This window comes from Apteryx rowi, unplaced genomic scaffold, assembly GCF_003343035.1.
Source record: "Apteryx rowi isolate R43461 unplaced genomic scaffold, aptRow1 scaffold_119, whole genome shotgun sequence".
NCBI lineage: Eukaryota > Metazoa > Chordata > Aves > Apterygiformes > Apterygidae > Apteryx > Apteryx rowi.
Genome location: NW_020447408.1, coordinates 1,419,131 through 1,439,330, shown reverse-complemented (window position 1 = coordinate 1,439,330; position 20,200 = coordinate 1,419,131). Strand labels below are relative to the sequence as shown.

The following is a 20,200-nucleotide window of genomic DNA, read 5'->3' as shown; positions in this document are numbered from 1 at the left end:
GGCCGCGGCGGCGGCGTGAGCGAGCCTCGCCCCTCTCTGTCCGCAGAGCCGGTTCCCGCTCCACAGGCTGGTGGTGGCGGCCCAGCTGGGCGAGGGCGCCGAGGCGGCGGCCGTCACAGGTGGGTCACAGGTGGGTGCCCGCAGCCCCTCGGCTCGCGGCCTGGGTCGCCAAAGCGCCGCCGCGGTGCGCCCGGGGGCAGAGGGGGATGTGGCGGTGCGGGCACCCCCAGGCTCCCCGGCAAAGCTGTCGCAGCGCGGTGACACAAGGTGCGCCGCACAGGCGCGACCCCAGGCATGCCCTCGCCCGCAGACCCGTCCCCGCTACCCGCTGCAGCGGGCACACGGGTTGTCGTCCTCGGGTGCGCCCTTGCTCATCCTGAAGGCTTTTTTTCTCCCCCTCGCTCCGATTAAATGCGGGTACCTGTTGCCCTTGCATTGGCGTGCAATGCACTCGCCTTCTCTCTGTCCAGGATGTGATATGTTAGGGGTTTCAGACCAGCCCCATAAGGACCTTTATTTTTAAGATAAAGGAACTAACTACCGAGTTAGGCAGCAGTTTCGTTGAAAATCCAGTTCATACGGGGCAGGGGGTGGCTCTGGCACGCACAGCTGCAGTATGACTGTACTTCCTTTTAGGATTTAGAAACCAAAGACGCATAAAAAGTGAAACCAATGTGCACAACTAAAAATGGTGTTTCATGACACTGAACTGAAAAGACATGAGAAATTAACTTGCAAATTTCTTCCTATACTATACGGAAGTTCTGGTTTCACTGACTACTTAACAGTTTCCCTTTACTCTAAAGGGTAGTTCTGATGCTGTACACCAGAGGGAGCTGACTTTATCCTCAATTCAAGTTTTGAAAAGGATTCTTAAATATAGCTTGCATTATATATACACATGCTGGTATTCTACGTGATCTCTTAGGTGACATTCTATTGTTGTATTTCATTCTCATCTTTTATAAAATCTCTTTGACTACATCAAAACTGTAAATATTGCATAATTGTAGCAAAGTGCCGCATACCAAAGTCATGCTCATTGCATTGCATGTATAATAGAGTGACAGTATGGACAGCATACAGCAGTGATGCATGTAAGCCTTGCAGTAGCACAGAAAATAAAAAAAAATACCATTTTGTTAAATAACATAAAGAGAATTATCACTTAGGATCCTTCCTTAGCAAATAAGACACAAGTATTATAATCCCTGAGGGGAAAAAGAGACTTCATTTTCAAAATATAATACTGCTTTTACAACCAACTTTCAAGTATGACTTTCTCAGCAAAGTAATTAATGTATACTGAATGTTTTGTCTGATGAGTGGGATACATAAAGTTGTTTTTAATAAATAAATATATTAGTGCCAATGTCAAGCAGAGGCAAGAATTTGACTGCACATGCAAAACTTCTGAAGTGCTCTACGTTCAGGGCCTTCAGGTAATGTATTTAAAAGCAACTACAGCAACAAAGATGTAACTACATCTTTACAGTAAATAAATGCTAATGGGAATTTCACACTTCAGCCACTTAAGACAAATATTGCAGATTTTGGTGCAGCTTTAAGAGCTAATATGAATTGTGTCGGTGCATATGTCAAGAAAAGATTCCCATGTTAACAATGCTTTTACATTTTCTCTGAATAATAAAAGCATAATCTATGAATCTGTTGTCTGTGGCAGCAGAGAGAAGAATATGGAATAGGACATACAATGCTAACTTGGTGGAACAATCACTATAAGCCATATGACAAACTGCCAATTTTACTTTTGAAACAGGTTACCACAAAAGATTGTTTGAAAATGCATTAAAATGCCACTCAGGAGAACAAGTCTCAGGTCTACTTCTTCTCTATTCCAGTTGTGTTCTTCATGTAATAGAGGTAAGTTATGTAAATCCCTTTTGGGATCAAGTAGCTTGATTCACATTTATACAAACTGGGGTTCTAAGATCCAGCTAGCTGCAAATGAATAGTCACATCCTACTCCATACACAGGGTTAAAATAAGAGCTAGGACCTTAATAATGATGTGGTGGTGCTGGTAGCTTACCTCTGGATTTTTTTCCACTCTGTTTTCAGGTAACTACCCCAGAATTTTATTCTGACAGTCAGACAACTTTGCCAGAGCTAGTAGGAACAATATGCTCTGTCCTCTGTGTTGGCAACTCAAAGGGAAAGCCCATTTACAGGGCAGCTGATGAATTTTTGTTTTCACAACTATTTTGTAATATGCAATTTCATAAAAATTCTCCCTTTTCCTTTGCAGTCTTGCATTGGTACAATACATCTTATCATCCAAGATTTAGCTTCTCTCCAAAATCAAGGACATAAGTAAGTGTTTCACATTAGCTTAGTTGAAAGAAAATTTGTAACAGAAGTGGTAGAATGCTTCCTTTAAGGTTAAATTGAACATTAGCTATGATAACTTATTTTATTTTCGCATTGAATAACTGTGGACCACAGTGTAAATAACATTTTCAAGTTAATATGACATGCATCCTTTCTGTATGCAGGGAGCAGTTGGCTAGGTGACACTGGACTCTTGCACAGTCCTCTGCATTGAAGTTCATGTTCAAGTTGCCAAGACTTCAACTGTCAAGAGTGTTGAAAGGTTTAAGAAAATAGGAAAATTCATTCCTTAGTTCCAGTTGCCTGCATGATTTCTGTATCCTGCTTTGTAAACACTTGTAAATATACATACTAGAATTCTAAAGTCATCTTCAGAGCGTTAGTCACTGCCTTCCAGCCTGCTATTTCCACTTTCAACACTGCCTACCACTTACCACAGAGTTCAACCAATTATTGTCTTCTCTAGCTTAACCAGTACATAGGTTCCTCTATGGCCCCTTATTTATTCACTGAAATCTGGGCTCATGAAAGCCACATAATTTTCTTGTCTGTAAAAGGAGTTTCTGTCAAAGAAAGCTACCATCATACCCTTGCATTTATTAAACGCCTGCTGCTCTTTTGCCTGTTTCTTACTGTGACATTTGACCAAAATTGTTCCTTCACAGTCTGCTCAATAACCCTGCACAGTATGTTGCAGTACAACATGAAAAAGTTTCCTATGGCTAGATCCAAAATTTAAAACGACTGGGGAGAAGGTGCTATGATAATGCTGTATGCATATAATGCTGTAGCATAGCTCTGGAATGCAAACGGATCAATGCTTAGCTTATGAAACTCAAACATCTGGTAAAAACTCCTTGCTGTACTTAAGGATGGAATTCACTCTTTCCACTCAGTGCTTTACTCCAGGAAATTAAAGTTTTAGTGGTGTCGCATAACATCCCAACCAGACTGTTCCCAGACTGGTATGTTACAACAGTGACGCCTCCTGTGACATATCTACAAGATGCAACACAATCACAGTCTACAGTAGAGGTAGTCGCAGAGTGTCTTACTCTCCTCTTCAAACTGGCAGCCTATGTTCCAAAAATGTTTGAGGTAAACTTTAAATACCTATGCTATAAGAATTTTACTTGCTTTACCCCCCAAACCACACCAGTAAGCAGATGTACTTGTCTTTCAAATACAGTTTACAAGCATATACACCTGCGAGAATTCTAGACGCTGTGTTAAAATGTTAAGGAAGTCCACAATTTTATTTTTAAACTAATCAATTGTACTAACATGCTTAAAGCCAGTAAATGTCACTCATGAAGTAATATGTTGCTTTCTACACTCTCCTTATTGCTGTGTACTCTTAAGAATAAAGGATAAAGTTATATTTGGTAAACAAGGGATGACAACTCCAGCCCTGCTGTTCTTGGCAAGTTTCCTTCACTGTAGTTGTGTCATAGCTCTGTTTTTATTGTAACTGTACTAAAATACACTTTTTATTATCAAGGACAACAGTGACAATCTGAATAACAATCTGCATACTCTTGCACCTGAGCTGCTAATCCCAGCAGAGACAATTAACTATTTGTGTAACATTGAGGAATGTGCAAGTCCAGAAGAATTTCTGAGAATGTATTTAAATCCTTTGCAACCTGCTATGGATTCAGGTACGCTGCCTACAGTTTTAGGGATGAAGGTCAATTTAAGGCACAGAACTAGAATTCTGGCTCATAACACTGAGTTTAGAGCTGTAGGAGTTTGTTACAATGCTAGTGTAGGAACAGAGGAAGTTAGGTCTACATCTACTAATGGGATGGATCTTTCCTATTTAGAGATGTCTAAAATAGGAAACAACCAGGGCAGCCATTGATACTTTCAAACTGTGGCACGAAGGAGATGGTGACAAGATAAATATATTTAGTCACCAAGTACAATGTATCCTGTCAAGGTCTTTAGGAAACGCAGTTTTATTTCACAGGTGAACCTGCGGTCTCTTTTAATACCTTGACTAAGATGTATTATAGAGTATTAGGGAATTCAGAGGTTAAGTAAATTACTTTTAGCTAGTTATATGAATGTTATCTCAATTCCTTCTCAAGTGACTAGTCTTCTCTTCCCCTCCCTCCCTCTCATTCACAGAAACTGTATGGCCTGCCCCATCACATTTCTTTGCATGATATGGGCTGTATCCAGCACTCTTCTTTGCAGCTGGACACATTCATGTCTACACATTAAGGAACAGATGCACATTCATTTCCCAGTATGCTGCTTAAAAGAAGATCAAGCTGAGCTGCCAGTGACTCATTAGTTTAAAAAGCCCAGGGCATAATTGCATAACTTCCAGTGTAGAACTTTTGTTTCAAATGTACCACAGAAACAGCAATGTTGTTTGGAGACTTGAATAAATATGCCTTCAGCTGACAAAAGACAATCTTTAATTTTTATAAATGTTCACCCAACTGATGAATCCAAACAGATGTCTAAAATTTTTTCAAAATTCAACCATTTTCAATAAAAGCAAAAACTCTTCCACAGTTTTATTCTGAAACAGTTTCAGGTTTCACATAAACAAAGCAGGTTTGGTTAATACAAATAACTATGAAATAAGGATTAAGTACTGATCATTAAGGAGCAATGAAATGGTTAAAGATACAGTAAGTTTCCTTCTACAGTATGACAGTCCTTCAAGGCACTAGAATACATCCACAGTTTTGACTGGCAACTGATAACCAGCAGTCACCAAGAGCACTCTGGCATTTTTTGGTTCATATTTTAACAAGAATCTGCAGCAAATCAGTGAGGGAATGTCTCTTGCAAGGCATCTCCTTGTAATGTCTAAGAACTAGAAATAAAAGTCTAACCGTGACATTAAGAAGATTATTTCCATAATACATGCACTTTAAATAACTAATGTTCTGCTGCTTCTCATTTTGGAATTTCTGCTAATACCATTGGTATTAGCAGCAATTATGCTTCCTATGCAAGTTTCTGCAGTAATCAATTATTTCCATTCAAGATTTTGAAAACCATTGTTCAGACACAGATCATTAAACTTCTTCTGAATGGCTAAGTCACCTTCTCAGTGGTGCACAAGTCAAAACTCTATACAGTTTTGCCATATCGTCAAAAGAAGCTTTTCACTGTTAGGTCTGTTAGTTTTCCACCAGGAGAGGAAAGTTGAAAGTTTTAGAGTTTACTTTACAGAGCAGTGCTTTCTGTATCATTGTCAATATCTAGCATGAGGTGGTTGTGCAGTTCTTTGCTTGCTGTCTCTGTAAGAAGCTCTGAAGAAGGGTTTTGAAGTGGTTCTTGAATACTGGAATTAGAGTCTGCACAAAAAAAATGGAATAGGAAATTTAGCAGTCTGGACAGTGACATCTTATTCAATATTGTGTTTCTGGTACATTTCCTTAGAAAGAAAATGGAAAGGACAGATCAAAGGCTTTTCAAACACAGGGCTGGCACATATGTGCATGTGCACACATGAACACAAAAAGGCTAAGCCAAACAAATAAAGCTTATGGCTGGGTTGCTTCTCCTACATACCTTTTTAGTCATGTACATAACAGAGAAAAACATTTCTTTTTCAAGAATGGAAGAAAGCAAGTATAATTTGATATGAGATTCCTCAGTGCCCTGTAGAAGTGATACTTCATTTCAGACACTGACATCAAATCAGGATTGGTCACTCAGCAAGAAGTTTGGCATCTAGATGATCAACCAGCTAAACACCACCTAAGATTTTTTAGAAGTGATGGGAACATGTATGGTGTCAAAAGGAGGCACTGTCACCCCCCCCCCCCAAAAAAAAGGCACTGAATGCATACTAAACTTCTTTCCTGTGCATTACAGGAACGTTGTATTTTTTGCCCTTGATTAATGAGGGGGGAGAATTTTGTCCAAGCCAATGACTTCAAATATTGCACTTCTGGTGACTGACTGCACTAGTAGTTAGAAGACCAGAAAAATCCAGAACAGCTCACAATAAATGTAAATGAAAATATTAAGTCAGTATTTTTGAAAGCTAATTTATAATATGCCACAGACTTTGCAGCAGAAACATCGCCTATCACAACACAGCAGCTGCTCCAAATGGAAAATCATTTAGATCACATAAGTCAATAAAGAATCCAAATAGAGACTTTTTTTACACTCAGGTGGCATAGACAGGCATCCTTTAAAGATCTCAAACCACATCTCAAACATTAAGTCTGAAACTTACACATTTGTAAGTGATTTGTGCTAAGTTGAAAGCTTCTGTGCTAAACGACATGGAAGAGGCAAAAGCAGAAATAGAAGAAGTCTGAGTGCAGCCTCCCCTGCTTCCTTATTTCGGTAAGGGTCCTGTTGTCTAAGGGTAAACAGTACGCTAGTGAATTGCAGTAACTTTGTATTAAATGATCCTGTTAATTTAGTAGGCAGAACTCGTGTCTGACACTGATTGGCTTGTCTTGCAGAGGATTGTTAGATGTCCTCATCCTTATTACTGAAACTCAAAGATTCTATAACCTTTCCTATAACATAAATTCCAGGATTTATGTTTTCTTGGGAGGGTTGATCTATACATATTCTCCCAAGTCTCATATCACAGCCTTGGGAGAAGAGTACCATATTCTGCTAAGAAACTGTTAGTATTTCAGTCATAAGTGAAATCAACCAGAAGGCACAGAACAAACCATCAGTATTGTTACAAATCGTTACATCCATCATCTGGGTGAATCTTAGATTCCTCTCCCCAGCCCCTATTGTCACTTAAATAAATAAATCAATGTCCTGGTTACTGAACTGTATCTAGTAAGCAGTCTTATAGGAGAAGACACATAGGTCACACTATTTGCTCAGTAGGCCTTTGATAGCAATGAAGAAAACAATTACTGGAGATACTTTAAAACCAAACCTTTTCACTTAATTTCACATTCATGCATTTAAAATAAGTCTCTGATCCACAAAACCAAGTTTTCATAACATTGGCAGCTCCCTTTTATCCCAACTACAGGGTTTGTTTCTACAACAGATGAAAATGTAAGTACTTTTAAAATTAACTTTAAACTTTGTATCTTTCTGTAGGCATTTTTACTATTGTTATCTGATGTAATATGATAACGATCAACAGCTTACTCAAAATGTTCTGCACTGAGCTTGACTGTAGAAGAGATGAGCACAGAATCTAAGTAGCTGGGCCGCTGAACTCTCCCCAATAGCTAGCAGTACCTACTGTACTGTTGATTTTCATTTAAAGTACAGTTGAAAAGGAGTACTTCAACTTCAGAGGCAGGCACAGAAGTTCTCCCTACCACTACTGCATATTAAGAAGTGAACCAGAAAAGGAGGTAACTGAAAATGTGAGGTGACACAGAAAAGGAATATTTGATTGTGACAAACAAATGATACAGCTACTTCAAATACAAAATGAACTTTTGTATAAAACACATGAATTTCCAGGTATAAATGTCTATTAAGTGAAAAACATACAGCATGAAACTGGCCAGTCAAAACATGAACAACTTTATACATTCTAGTCTTCAATACTTTTAGTATGTTAATGTAAGAGCAAGCATAAACCAGAGCCATTCTTTTTGCATGCTACACTAATGAGAATGCAAGCAAGCAGTGTTATTTGTGACAGGTTAGTAGTGGCCATTAGCACACACATGATTATGAATTAGCAACATTTTTGGCCAATCATATGCCTTTTCCTTACCATCAAACTTTCCAATACAGTTCATACTGAATGCTGGTCAAACATCTAGATTATTTAATGAAATTTTTGATTAGAATATTCTTTCCTAGGGCTCATTACTTTAAAGCCATAAATAGGATTTGAAGCATTACTAAAGTCCAATACATGGACAAAGGAATTCAACTGTATCCTGAAAATACTTCAGGATTCCAAGTTCTGATATTATGACATTTATTCCCATATGTTTTCCCTTGCTCCACTATTTAAGGTTAAATTAAAAACCAGTTACTTCACACTGTAAATTAGGTGAGGCAGTTTATAGTATCAGTGTTTAAAAATAAATGCTTATATGTGCATGTGTAAATGTTAGAGCAGATATTCTTATGTAATATGCTGTGGTGTTAAGTCTCAGCAAATATTAATCAAAAAAATTGATCTGGAAAAAGCAGATGATCCTGTACTGAGTGTACTGCTGTAGGTAAACCTACGTATCAGTTCAACTTTCAACTTTTCCCTTTTTTTTTTTGCAAAACGTACTAGATTTTCTGGGTTCTTTTATCAGATTTGCTAGAGAATCCATTAGTGTTAACTTTCCTTTACTGACTTTGCTGCATGGCAGCTTTCATACTATTGTTTACCTTACACAGCTTACACTGCCAATTTGCTTTCTTTCACTTGAAAGGAATAATAGCAAGTTTTTTCAGTTTTAACACTACAAGTTGACAATCAGACCTTGATTTCAATATATTTTTTAAAATGCATCCAAACTACAGGATGGTCCAGTGTACCTCTGTTGTGCCTTTAACTGAATTGAAAAGGAGCTATCCCTGCAGTTCACCATTTAAGTTGTAATTCACAATTCAGATATATTTGCAGTTGTGCCAATCAATGTCCTATTGCAGATGGTTTGTTCATATAACTTAACTCCCCTCTTCTTTGTCCCTCAATGAAGCAGCTCTGCAGAGCAACTGGATATTACTTAAAGGGCAAATATTTCTCCTGTTAAATTGGGGTAAGACAAACTCTGCTTAAGTGTCTGCTATCATTAAAGCTTTTGCATCAGAACCAGAAAAATTCCAAAATGAAAAAAGAGGCAGTCAACCTATGAAACAGGACTTAGAAAATATGGTTAAGCCTCTTGAAGTCTGACTCATCAGCAAGGTTTCCAATCTCATTTCATGTGCAAGTGCTGTAAAGATCCAAACCGCAGCCTTATTTCTGAATTTGGTTTTGAAATAAATTGCCCTTTTATTTTAGGGATACTGACAAAAGAACAAGGTTATGATCAGGTAAGAGTTTGTTGTTTTAAAAAGCAGAGCTACTTTTCAGTTGTTTAAAAGCTCATTTATTGCTAGTTTCTCTTATTTAAAAAGTGTACTTCCAAGTTGACTCGTCAATCCAATACTAATTTCAGTATCTTTCCTGAAAACTAATAGTCACATCTTGAGATAATTCAGGAATGCAGCCTCAACATTTTCAGCCTGTCATGCAGTTGTTACCTTAAAAAGGCATCACCTCTAAACCATTATATATGAATAGTAAGATTATTAATATGTATTGTTTGGCAGTTACGGTTGAACAGACTAGTACTATTAGTGAGGCCTGGGTTGACAGAATGCAAATGCAAACATGCCAGAATGCAGAGATGCTGCTGGGTGCTTTTCTGCAAAGGGATTATTTAGTCACATGAGCATGTATTTTGCACAAATAAATCCTAAGTAGTTAAAAAATAACTGAAATCCTAAAGTGAAAGCTACATTAAAAAGAAAAACCCACACGCAAAATGTTGAATTGAAGAAAAAACATGAGCTGCAACATTTGCCTGCACTGATGGGAACACACTTATTTTAAACAGGTCACTGCTTCATACTTTACTCCTGGAGTGGTAGTTTTGGTGCCTTTGCATCAACACTTTTAAAGTGTTATTCACTTCATTTAAGGGATATGGCTATTTTTATGACTTGTTTTAGGGATTAACTTAAACAATGTTCACAGGACTATTAAAATTAAGCATAGGTCTTAATATCTCTTACAAACAGAATGGTATGTGGTAATGAGATAAAATGCAGGGTTGACAGAGAGCACATATTCCAAAGCGCATATACAAAATAAAGCTACAAATAAAATATTGCTGTGCAGGAGCATTTTAGCTATATTGCATGTTTCTGGTCAGTACAAACCTTATTCGCAGTAACCATTCCCACCTGTGAAGGCATCATGGGGTACAGCTGTTAGGCATCAGAATAAACTTTGCATTCCAAAACATTAGTCTTATTCTAGAGACACTGCAGCATCATTGGAAAGTTTTTAACCATTACTGAATAGAAGTAGATTTAAAAGCATTAGTCTCTTACATTCATTGCCTTTTCCTTCAAAAGTACCTAAAATAAGCAGAGACTCAGCAGAACATTTCAAGATCTGCTAGTTTTTACCCTGTCTTCAGTTGCATTTTTTCCAATATTTAAATGAATGTTACCCCTATCTAACAACTACAAGCTTCATGAAGTTCCTATGAGAAGACAAAAAAGTTGTCTATGCTTCACATCTCAAAACAGAAAAACAAGGTTGTGTTCAAAATATGAAGATGTATCTAGAAATTGACCTATTACATATAATTAATATATTTGATTCTTCAACTTCTGTATATCCAACTTAAAAGCACATCAGAAGGCTTAGTTTTCAAGGTAAAACATTCACTGCATTAGTATCTTCTCTATTACAATGGGTATCAAACCCACCAAAATACGTTGGCCACTTTTGGCATTTTATCTTCTGCATATGCTGAAATACACTATCCTTGGGCTGCATCTCCCTCCTCCAATGATTTGCCTTTTTAACAACAGATGCATAAGCATGACAGACTGCCATAATGTAGAGGCCTGAGAAAGCCCAATAGTTTTGTTGCTGTAATAATGTTTTGCTTCCAAAGCAGGAAAAAATAAAGCAAACTAATACATACTCCCCTCTGCCCCTCGAGGAAAACCTTCACTATGGAAGATGCTGCCCCCAATCCTGGTGCACCACAACAGGCATGGGTATTTTAATAGGGCATCAGCAATTAAGTATTTTAATTGTTATTTGTACTTTCTACATTTTCCAAAAAAGGCTAATTTACAGCTACAGACATTACTTTCTTCATTTCTGCTCCCTGAGGAGACACTGATGATGATAAAATAATCCACTTACCTGTTACTATTTTGGAAGCTGTTTGCGTGGCATTTGTAATACCACCATCTCCAGCTGAATGAGAAGTAGGAGGATGAGGTGGTGGCGGAACACTAGGTCTGTTCCTGGGTTTTGGTACTGGCCGTGGCCTTGGCAGCGTACCAGTGTGAGGAGGAGAGTGAGACTGTGAGGTTTCTTGAGTAGATGGCTGTGGCTGTGACAGTGGGGAACTAGTATTATGTTTTCCTAGAGGGGGTGTATCGGGTGGTGTTGGAGTCTGCGGAGGAGTGTAACAGGGCTGCTCTGGTCCGTGCTCACTGCTAGGTGCAGCAGGAGGAGATGCTTGACTGTTTGATTTGGGCTGCAGTGGAGGAGTAGCCTGTGTTGGGGGCTGTGGTGGTGGATGGCTGGGAGCTTGTATTGGGGAAAGGCTGCTAGAGTATCTCCGAGGTGCAGAAACCTGGGAAGTGGAGGTCTGGACTGCTCCTTGGTTTGCATGTTGACCAGGAGGAGAAGAACTTCTAGCAGGTGGTTTTGGAGAGACAGAAGGTGGTTGAGCAGCTGAGGCAGAACTTTGACTTCCTGGCTGCCCTGGTGGTGGATTGGCTGGCTTGGGAGGTGCTGGTGCAGGCTTCTTAACAGCTGTTAAGATAAGAGATGACATTTCATGGTTGTGTATTGTCAAAGCAAACTCCTGAAACATATGAATTAGTAGGACAAAAGAATATTAACGTATATTATCAAAATACAATGGTGCATTATCAAATAAAAATGATAGCCGTATGAAGCTACCAAAATGCATACACAGGTTTACTAATCAATAGCCTTTAAGCGATTTAATTAAATAGTGTTGGTAACATTACTACCAGCATTCATGAAAGAGCCCAAAGATGCATTTAGCTAGACCTTAGTGAAATGTAGGTGAATTAAACCATTGCCAGGAATAAAGGACAAGAGATACTGGTAAAGTTACTTTAGAAAACATTTTGTCAGTACATTAAGAACTGGAGCTTAGTGGTTTTAAAACTGAATTAAAACACACACCTCGCCTCATTGAATGGGGACTGGGACCTGCTGCATTCTGTGGCTGATTAACAGAAAGCTGATTAGTGCTACTTGTTGATTGATTCTGGACAGTGCCTGCATGTCCACCATTTCTTGGGGGTGGAGGAGTAGCTGAAGATGCAGTGTCCTTAGGTTTTGAGGTACTGAAAGTTAAATAAATGAATTAGAAAGTGATCGTAAAATGCCACACCCAGATGAACTGCACCCGTTAAGGTTTACATTATGAACCGTGTTCTACTTCTGAACCTCAAGTCTTTTAGAAAAATTTCTGTACTGGCTGATATTTAATAACAGACTGAACACTCCTAATGCTCTTCAAAGAGCTCCCACGTAGGTTTCAGGCAAATCTGTACAACAGATTATTAATTACGAAAATTAAATTGGGAATCCAAGTGGTTTTGCAGTATCACAATACCTGTTTGAATGAAATACTCATAACAAGTGTACAGTCTCCATGCCATAGCATCCTCAGTGCCTTTGGAAATCCTTTAAATAAAGTCTCCCAACGTGAAAGTTCAAATAAATTAATTCTCCCATTTCCTCCCCCGAATATACCTATCATCCTAGTAACAGCCTTTTTAAAATGTCCTATCGCAGCATCACATCAAATTCATTGGCAGTTATCTGGTATATGTAGCTACTAAGGACTAAGTGAGGGCAATCTGTGAAGCTCTGTCAGGAAAAACAAACAAAAACCAACACCCCTCCCCCCCAAAAAAAAAGAAAAAAAAAAAAGAAATCCATGAAAGACATAACCAGCTTGCTACTATAGTATACAGACAAGGCGGATGCAGTCCTCACTGCTTAAAACCTTGGAGCCGTTGGAAGCCCTCCGAAGGCTCCAAAGACCGCAAAAGCAGAGCGTGGAGACAGCAGTGGTTCTTTATATTTCTTTGGCTGGCCGAAGTCTTCCCTCCACTCTACCTGAAGTTTAGCTTTTACCTTGCTGAAGCTGATCAAGGCAGCCCGAGGAGCTTTTTGTCTGCGAGGGAGCTATCGCAGCATAACCTCCGAGATTCAGGTCAGGACAAGTCAGGCTCTTCCTGACCTTTGGCCGTGAAGGCGATAGGACTTGGGGAAATAAAGTACTCAAGTATGAGCTAACTGAGGTGCTACTAAGCAGTGCCCCCTCCTCTTACTTCCTATGCACTTGCAGTCTTCATTCATTTCTCTGTACTTAGAATCTCTTGCAGTATTTTACTCATCTCAAGACAACTAAACACCTTTCAATCACTTCTACTGGTACACTATAATACTAATTTCTCCAGATGCTGTTATTAAATTTTAAATTACTTCAAGGCAGAGTTTGTGCAGATTTTAAATGCAGCTTTTAGACACTACATTCAAAGTTTCATTTTAGGCCCTTATACGACAGAAGACACCTGTGGAAGAAAAACTAGTCTGCAGGAGGTATCTGAATGAGGAGTTGTAGCTCCAGAAAACCCCAGCTCCCTTAAATAATCATCTGTACTTATGAAATAAAAAGTTTTAATATACACTTTAAACAAGTTTCAGGTAAGCTAGAAAAATTACACTACTCTTGCATTTGCTTGAACTGTTAACATCTCTAATGTGGTAAGTATTTTCAAAGTTAGAAATCTGGTGGCTTTTGTCACAAACACATTTGCAAAAATGTCTGCTGACAACAAAGTTATATGCAGAAGAGTCAGTGCTTTGTAGAACTCCATGGTGGTATTTTACTGTACTAATCTGTGTGGGAGATTGATATGTGGAGAGCGCTACAGGCATTTACGTGTGGTCTGCCGTCTCTCTCAGACCACATGACTACTGAAAGCAAAGTGCTGCTTTCACCTTATATGAAGAGAAGATGCAAATCTACAGCAACTAGTCTTGGAATCCACGTATAATAATACCTGGGATATGATTGCACAGCATCTCAATATTACGTAGCACAAAAACCCCGAATACATGCTTACGCTAAAGAAACTAATATTGAAATGTGATAAACTGACTTCCAGCTTGCTAGCAAGCAAGTCTGGTCATCACTAACACTCACTACAGACAAAGACAACACAAATCCAGGTAACATGTACAAAAACCAAACAAGCCCCAACACGTTTCCAGTATTGCCATTGCTAGCTTTTGTTCTTTCAGCAGGAAACTGACAGCCAGGTTGCACGGACACCTCTAGAGTACGACTTGCAGCAGTCAATACCGCTGCAGTAGGGCAGATAGCAGAAGGGCAGTTTTTTAGTATTTTTCATGATAGTTTTTTTCCAAGTATTCTCTTATTTTAGAAGATCAATTCCACAACAGATGTTCAAATTAAGGTTGTAAATACATGTAGCTAGAGATCTCTTCTATAGTGCTTTTTGCCCATATCTGAAGATACTTTACATGTGGCAACATATACTCTAATTAGAAGAGGTGCTTTATGAAGCAGATACATTTGACATATCAGTTTGTTGCTAAAGCAGCCTGCTAAGCCACTGCCAGCAGAAGCCATACCTCTTACCTGATATCCTCATTTCCTTGACTTTGTAACTGTTCTGCTGTGCCAGCAGAGAGAGCAAAGCCAGCACCCCCTGGGCTTGTTTCAGCCACAGAAGCCTGCGAGTGCTGCTCCGCTCCAGACTGAGCCAGCACGCCAGCCTCCGTGGGTGGAAGGGGTGGCTGGAAAGCTGGGGATGTGTGCTTTCTATTTATAGTGCCACATCTCCGAGGATTCGCTTGGAAGTCCATAACCTTGACACCAAAGCTACAGAAAGAAGAAAGAGTAAACACACCATGCAAGCCAACTCCAGATAACTAAAGCACCAGGACAACTGGATGTTACAACCCACGAAGACAAGGGCAACCCCCGTTGCTTAGCATGCAAAGCAGCAACAAGGAAAGCTTCCGCTTTCTGCATATAACACCATAAATGTTAAGACATGCAACGATACTTGGCCTGTCCACACAGAGGGGTAAGCTAAACATAAGTGGGACAAACTATTCAATTACATTTGAAGACAGACATTGATGACAATGAGGTCGAACGACTCAGTAATTTTAAATGTTAATACATATATTTCCTTAGGTACCGGAGTATCTCTTTGAATGTTTTGCCAAATGAATTTTGTTTTTATTACACACAACCTCTAGGTCCTTGTACATACTTCAAGACAGACTATCAAATAAGGCCGCCGGATGTACGCTTTTATGATTTGTGTTGTTTAAAGCAGAAAAAAAGAAAAGTACCCCTATTTAACTATGGATAAACAGACTGAAATTCTAATGAATTTCAGAATGTACACAGCACATTAATTCTAAAAGTGAATTTTATCCCTGTTGTATTAAAGACAGTGAACCTTGAATTGATTTTCTTCTCTTCCTTCTGTCAGTGCTGATAAATTCACRTGTCTAACCATAGTTAACATTTAGGTAACAATTTAACATTTGCATAAATAGCTAAAAACAAAACAGCACATCACTTGAATATTCATGATATGAGTGATAATAAATGAGCATTACACTACATGTTATATGGGAAAACAGCACTTTTTTTAAAGCATTCTACTGTCTGCTGTGGTATACTGTACCATCATCAAATCAGAAGTCTTATCATGAAGGCACCAGGTAACACCACCTCAGCTTATGGGCTTTGGAAAGAAGCCATGGAACATCAGAAGTTAGATACTCATAGATGTTACTATATACACACTTCTGTCTCTGGATTTCAGACCCCCAGATCTGTAACAGGAAGATGGTAACTGGAAGCAGCAATTATCTGCTTGGCTTTTAATCATGCATTGAGTATAACCAGAAGGAAATACCAGTACATTACCTTTGAACCTTCCTCAGGCTGCAACAACATGAGGGGAAATAAATCACTAGTGTTATCTATACTATTTCCATAAAATTCTCCTCCTGAGACCAATACAAGTGTGTCCAATTACCACCTCCTTAGTAGTCCAGCTCTCAGGAGTGGGCTAATGTTTGAAAATTAATCCAAGAACGAAGCATACCTTTCCTTCTTCAACAAATCCCCTTCCATTACAGCCATACTAACAGGCCTCTTCCGTTCCAGTGTCCCAGATTCATATTCATTCCCAGTGTGTGACAAGTGATTTGAATTAACAGCAGGAATTGCAACAAATGCCCCAGACACATTGAAATCTTGATCTGGAAAAAAGACAGAATGCATCAGAAGACATGCATCTACAAAACGGTGCCTCAATGAAAAAAACTATTGAAGTTTTACCTGCATAGGGCTACCACGAATACAAAATTCCTTATACTATGACAAAAATTTACCTCCAGGGAAGAACCAGTCTGCATGCTGAATAATTGGCTCAATAATTGCTACCACATGGACTGAAGTTGCAGCTGCCATTTCAGCAAGGGATCTGTGGAAGAAATTCATAAAACAGTTTATACAGAATTCCACAGTAAGAAAATACAAGAAGTTTTCATCTTGCCTAAATGGCAAATTTTGCTAAGCATGATGTATCAAGACTCTTAAGTACTACATAAAAGGCAACTTCACACTTTGATGAAATTCAGAATATTTAATAAAGTTTATAGCATTAAAGAGTCCTAAAAAGATGCACATTTAAAGATTATCTGGATGTGCAGTTTGAGAAAGCATGCTTAAAATATTTATTTTTTTTAGGCAAATACTCTGCATGATTTAGAACAATCTGATGAGAAACTCTGCACCTTCGTATAAGTTTTGTTTTGAAGCATTTCTAAAACAACTTACCCTTCATTCTTTGCCCATAACAAGTTGGGGCCCAGGACTATTGCAACATTGCTGGGTGTCATTTTGTTAATATCACTGTTTTGTGCAAGCTTTGCTAAAAATTTGATTAAATACCTACAAAAAGGAAAGAAATCATTGAACTATAGCAGCAGGAACTCTTCCCACACAACAATATATGCTAGTACATCGCTGATATTAGGACATAATTAGTTTTTATGGCAAATAATAGTTTTGCTGTTCATTTGAGAGGCCATTACAAATGTAGCGCATTGCTTGGTGAAAACAACTAAGCTAAACTTCAAGAACTCCTAAAGACAACTTCCCAAAAGACAGAAATAAGACTATCAGACTTTTTGCTTGGTAGTTGTCTGCTATGCTTCTAACTCATGAAGCACAGGTGTTGAGTTTGGTAGAAAGGAAAACATCTCCCACCTTAAAGTGACCTCCAAAAGTATTACGCTTTCGGAAAAAAAATCTTTAGGTAGAGAATGCCTATCAACAGCTATTTTCATATCATGTAATGGAACTTCCACACTTTTAAGAGCCAGAGTTTTATTCTGTTTCATTCCCAAAAGGTAAAGCCAAAAGGAAAAATAAAATGCATAAGATGCATCCAGGTGATATTTCTAAGCCTAGAAAATACGAGCATAGCAGGTGAAAAGTCATAAACTACTGCCAACACTATGACATTTAAGTGGATGAGTTCCAAGCATCACCATTTCATTGCAGTCAGTAATGAATTAACCTGACTGAAAAAAAAAAATATCTATCTATCTATATCTCTCACCAAAGCAAAGCATGCTAGCTACTTGATATATAAAACAGAATGCTCTAATGGAATGTGGCCAAGAAAAAACTGAATTAGTTTTAGTTGATCAGCTCTGAGACAGGTGATGCCCTAGCACTAATGCTGCTGTGCAGGAAGTCAACAGCTGCTCATTCATACCTGAAATTAGCATGATAATGCTTAGGCAACCTGTTACAAATTTTCCACAATTCTTGTAGCTTCTTATCCTGGTCCTGAATACTGCAAGGAAAAGACATTTCTATTACATCATACTTTCAGATCAGAAAATGGTGATTTCTTCCATGAACAAAGAGTGAATTAATTAATGTAAAACAGTATTTATTAGGCCTAAATAGAAAGTTATTYAATAACCTGCTTTTCAAATTCCCAAATTAACTCTCCTTGTAACAAAAAGTTGATTACAGCATCAATGCTATGCGATCAATAGCCTGAAGTAGCCCTTGTGTTTAAGTGTAAAATAGCAAGGTGTTTCACCAACATGTTTTAATACAATTACTGTTAGTTACAACACAATTTAAAATAATATGGTACACCAAATACTCACTAGTTAGATCAGAAAAGTCAATTGTGTGAGCTTGGACTTTTCTTTTTAATTTATATATGATATGGAAATTTGATAAAAATGTGTGCAATATTTTCTGTACATCCATTTTTAGTATGCTTACTTTGCAGCTTGCGTCCATTCTTCATATAGACTGTATGTCATTAAAGGTTCTGGCAGCTCTCGCAAATAGGATTTTAAGGCACCTGCAATGTAGGCCAGGAAAAGACAAACCTTAGCCAACACTTTCAGACTTCATTTAAAACTTTGGCCCTAGATTTGCAATTTTATCTGTGCAACAGGACCTAAATCCCAGTGAAACAGTAGGAAGACCTGACATTTCTGCAGTATATCTGCTCAGCACTTAACACAAGTAGTCATCTGGTAATTACTGTAATTTGAAACTCATACGATAAAACTTTGAGTCATCCCTCTGCAAGACAGCTACATTATTAAAGCTACATATGGCTCTAATCTCCCTTGATTGTGTTAACACTCCTGTCATGAGAAGAAATATGATACTGGAATTACTATGATCACCTGAATTTTAAACACAGCTCTGACCTGCAGAGATAAATACATAAAGTGTGATTAGTATGTATGCTCTATGCTTGATCTGTGTTAAGTTATGCAATGGAGCGAGCTTCAATTTACTTTCATTCATGGTTTACCTGCACAGAGAGCAACACCTTATACTGCAACAGGTCAACAGGTAAATGAACAGAATAAACTTCCATTATATCAACTTATACCAGGTTCTGATTCAGAACATTCACAATACCTGCAACAGCATGGGGGTCTGAATAAAATTCATCAAGCTGGGAAGCTGAACAGTCCAAGGCAGCTTTCAGTTTTTTTAATTTGGAGGCTCCAGCAGCTATTCTGAATAAGCCCTACATAATAAGGAACAGATGTATTTGACTGATACCAACATGTTATTATAAGCATGAAATAGTAAAAGTTATATCAGTCTCTTTTCAGAGCAGTTTCAATTTCAGTATCATCATCCTATATGGTTATGACCAAGTTAGCTCTTCATGTGTTACAGCTATCTGATAATTCTTTAGTCCCCTCTCACCCCTGGCCCTTTCTTGATTTTTCATTCTAGTTGTATTACATCTCAAAGGTATTTCAAATAGTGTCCAAGGCTTTTCCAAGAGATTTATGATTTACACTAACAAAACAAAAAACAAAAACAAACAAAAAAAAACCTTAAGCATTTTGTTAAAGCATACAGAGGTAAATATAGTCTGCTAGTTTCACTGAGCTCCTTTTTCCCCTTCATTCATAGGGCATGAAATGGTGTGGCCTACCTCCTCTCTCATTCCTGTTTCCAAAAGCATCATTACACAGGCTTCAATAGGGACTGCAATTTCACGACCACTGCGTTTGAGATGCTCTTCTAAAGGCGTTCCAAAAGCTGGTTTTTCAGTCCATTTGTCTAGTTGGAGAGTATCAAAACACTGAGCAATATATCTAACAGAATAACTTGAATTATGTTCCACATAAGAAAAGAAGAAAGCCTCTAGTACAGCAAAGGAATTTTAAGAACGCAATAGAAGTTTAGAGCCCTGATTGGTAAAATCCCTCATATCATGAGTAAAGAGAAAAATGAGCCTGCAGGTATTCTCAAGTAAAAATACTTCTGCCTCTTTCTGGATAGCACATCACACATATCCTCTGTATAACTGGAAGGTGCATGTCCCACCAGGACTCGGCAACAACGTGGTCACACGGTTGTAAATTACACTAATTCTGCTTTGTCGAGACTCCAGAAGGCTTAGCTTTGCAATCGCCTTTGAGAAAGTTTTGCCCAGATTGCATGACTTGGGCCGTTCTTAAAGTTTTAACTGTATTCAGCACAGATATATACTGAACTATTAAGTTAACA

General features: G+C 38.4%; 2 protein-coding genes across 7 annotated transcripts in view; one reads left to right on the top strand and one right to left on the bottom strand.

Annotated features, from left to right (window-relative positions):
• TEX47 (testis expressed 47) overlaps positions 1–4,251 on the top strand; it is a 5,354-nt gene extending 1,103 nt beyond the window's left edge. The window contains exons 2-6 of the mRNA XM_026084675.1: positions 21–119; positions 1,781–1,884; positions 2,269–2,333; positions 3,248–3,449; positions 3,853–4,251. Coding sequence (XP_025940460.1) covers positions 21–119; positions 1,781–1,884; positions 2,269–2,333; positions 3,248–3,449; positions 3,853–4,215 — 833 coding nt within the window. The 3' untranslated portion in view covers positions 4,216–4,251. The remainder of the gene's footprint in view (positions 1–20; positions 120–1,780; positions 1,885–2,268; positions 2,334–3,247; positions 3,450–3,852) is intronic.
• A 512-nt stretch (positions 4,252–4,763) lies between these two features.
• ARHGAP17 (Rho GTPase activating protein 17) overlaps positions 4,764–20,200 on the bottom strand; it is a 51,200-nt gene continuing 35,763 nt past the window's right edge. Inside the window, exons 10-22 of one of the 6 annotated variants that reach the window (XM_026085255.1) lie at positions 19,623–19,750; positions 19,091–19,202; positions 18,434–18,515; positions 17,907–17,987; positions 16,961–17,074; positions 16,513–16,604; positions 16,224–16,380; positions 14,732–14,974; positions 12,235–12,398; positions 11,212–11,832; positions 10,206–10,229; positions 8,047–8,091; positions 5,586–5,674 (exon numbers count right to left, since the gene is read on the bottom strand). In XM_026085255.1, coding sequence (XP_025941040.1) covers positions 10,207–10,229; positions 11,212–11,832; positions 12,235–12,398; positions 14,732–14,974; positions 16,224–16,380; positions 16,513–16,604; positions 16,961–17,074; positions 17,907–17,987; positions 18,434–18,515; positions 19,091–19,202; positions 19,623–19,750 — 1,817 coding nt within the window. In that variant the 3' untranslated portion in view covers positions 5,586–5,674; positions 8,047–8,091; position 10,206. The other 5 variants (XM_026085246.1, XM_026085263.1, XM_026085229.1 and 2 more) reach the window with 5 other exon arrangements.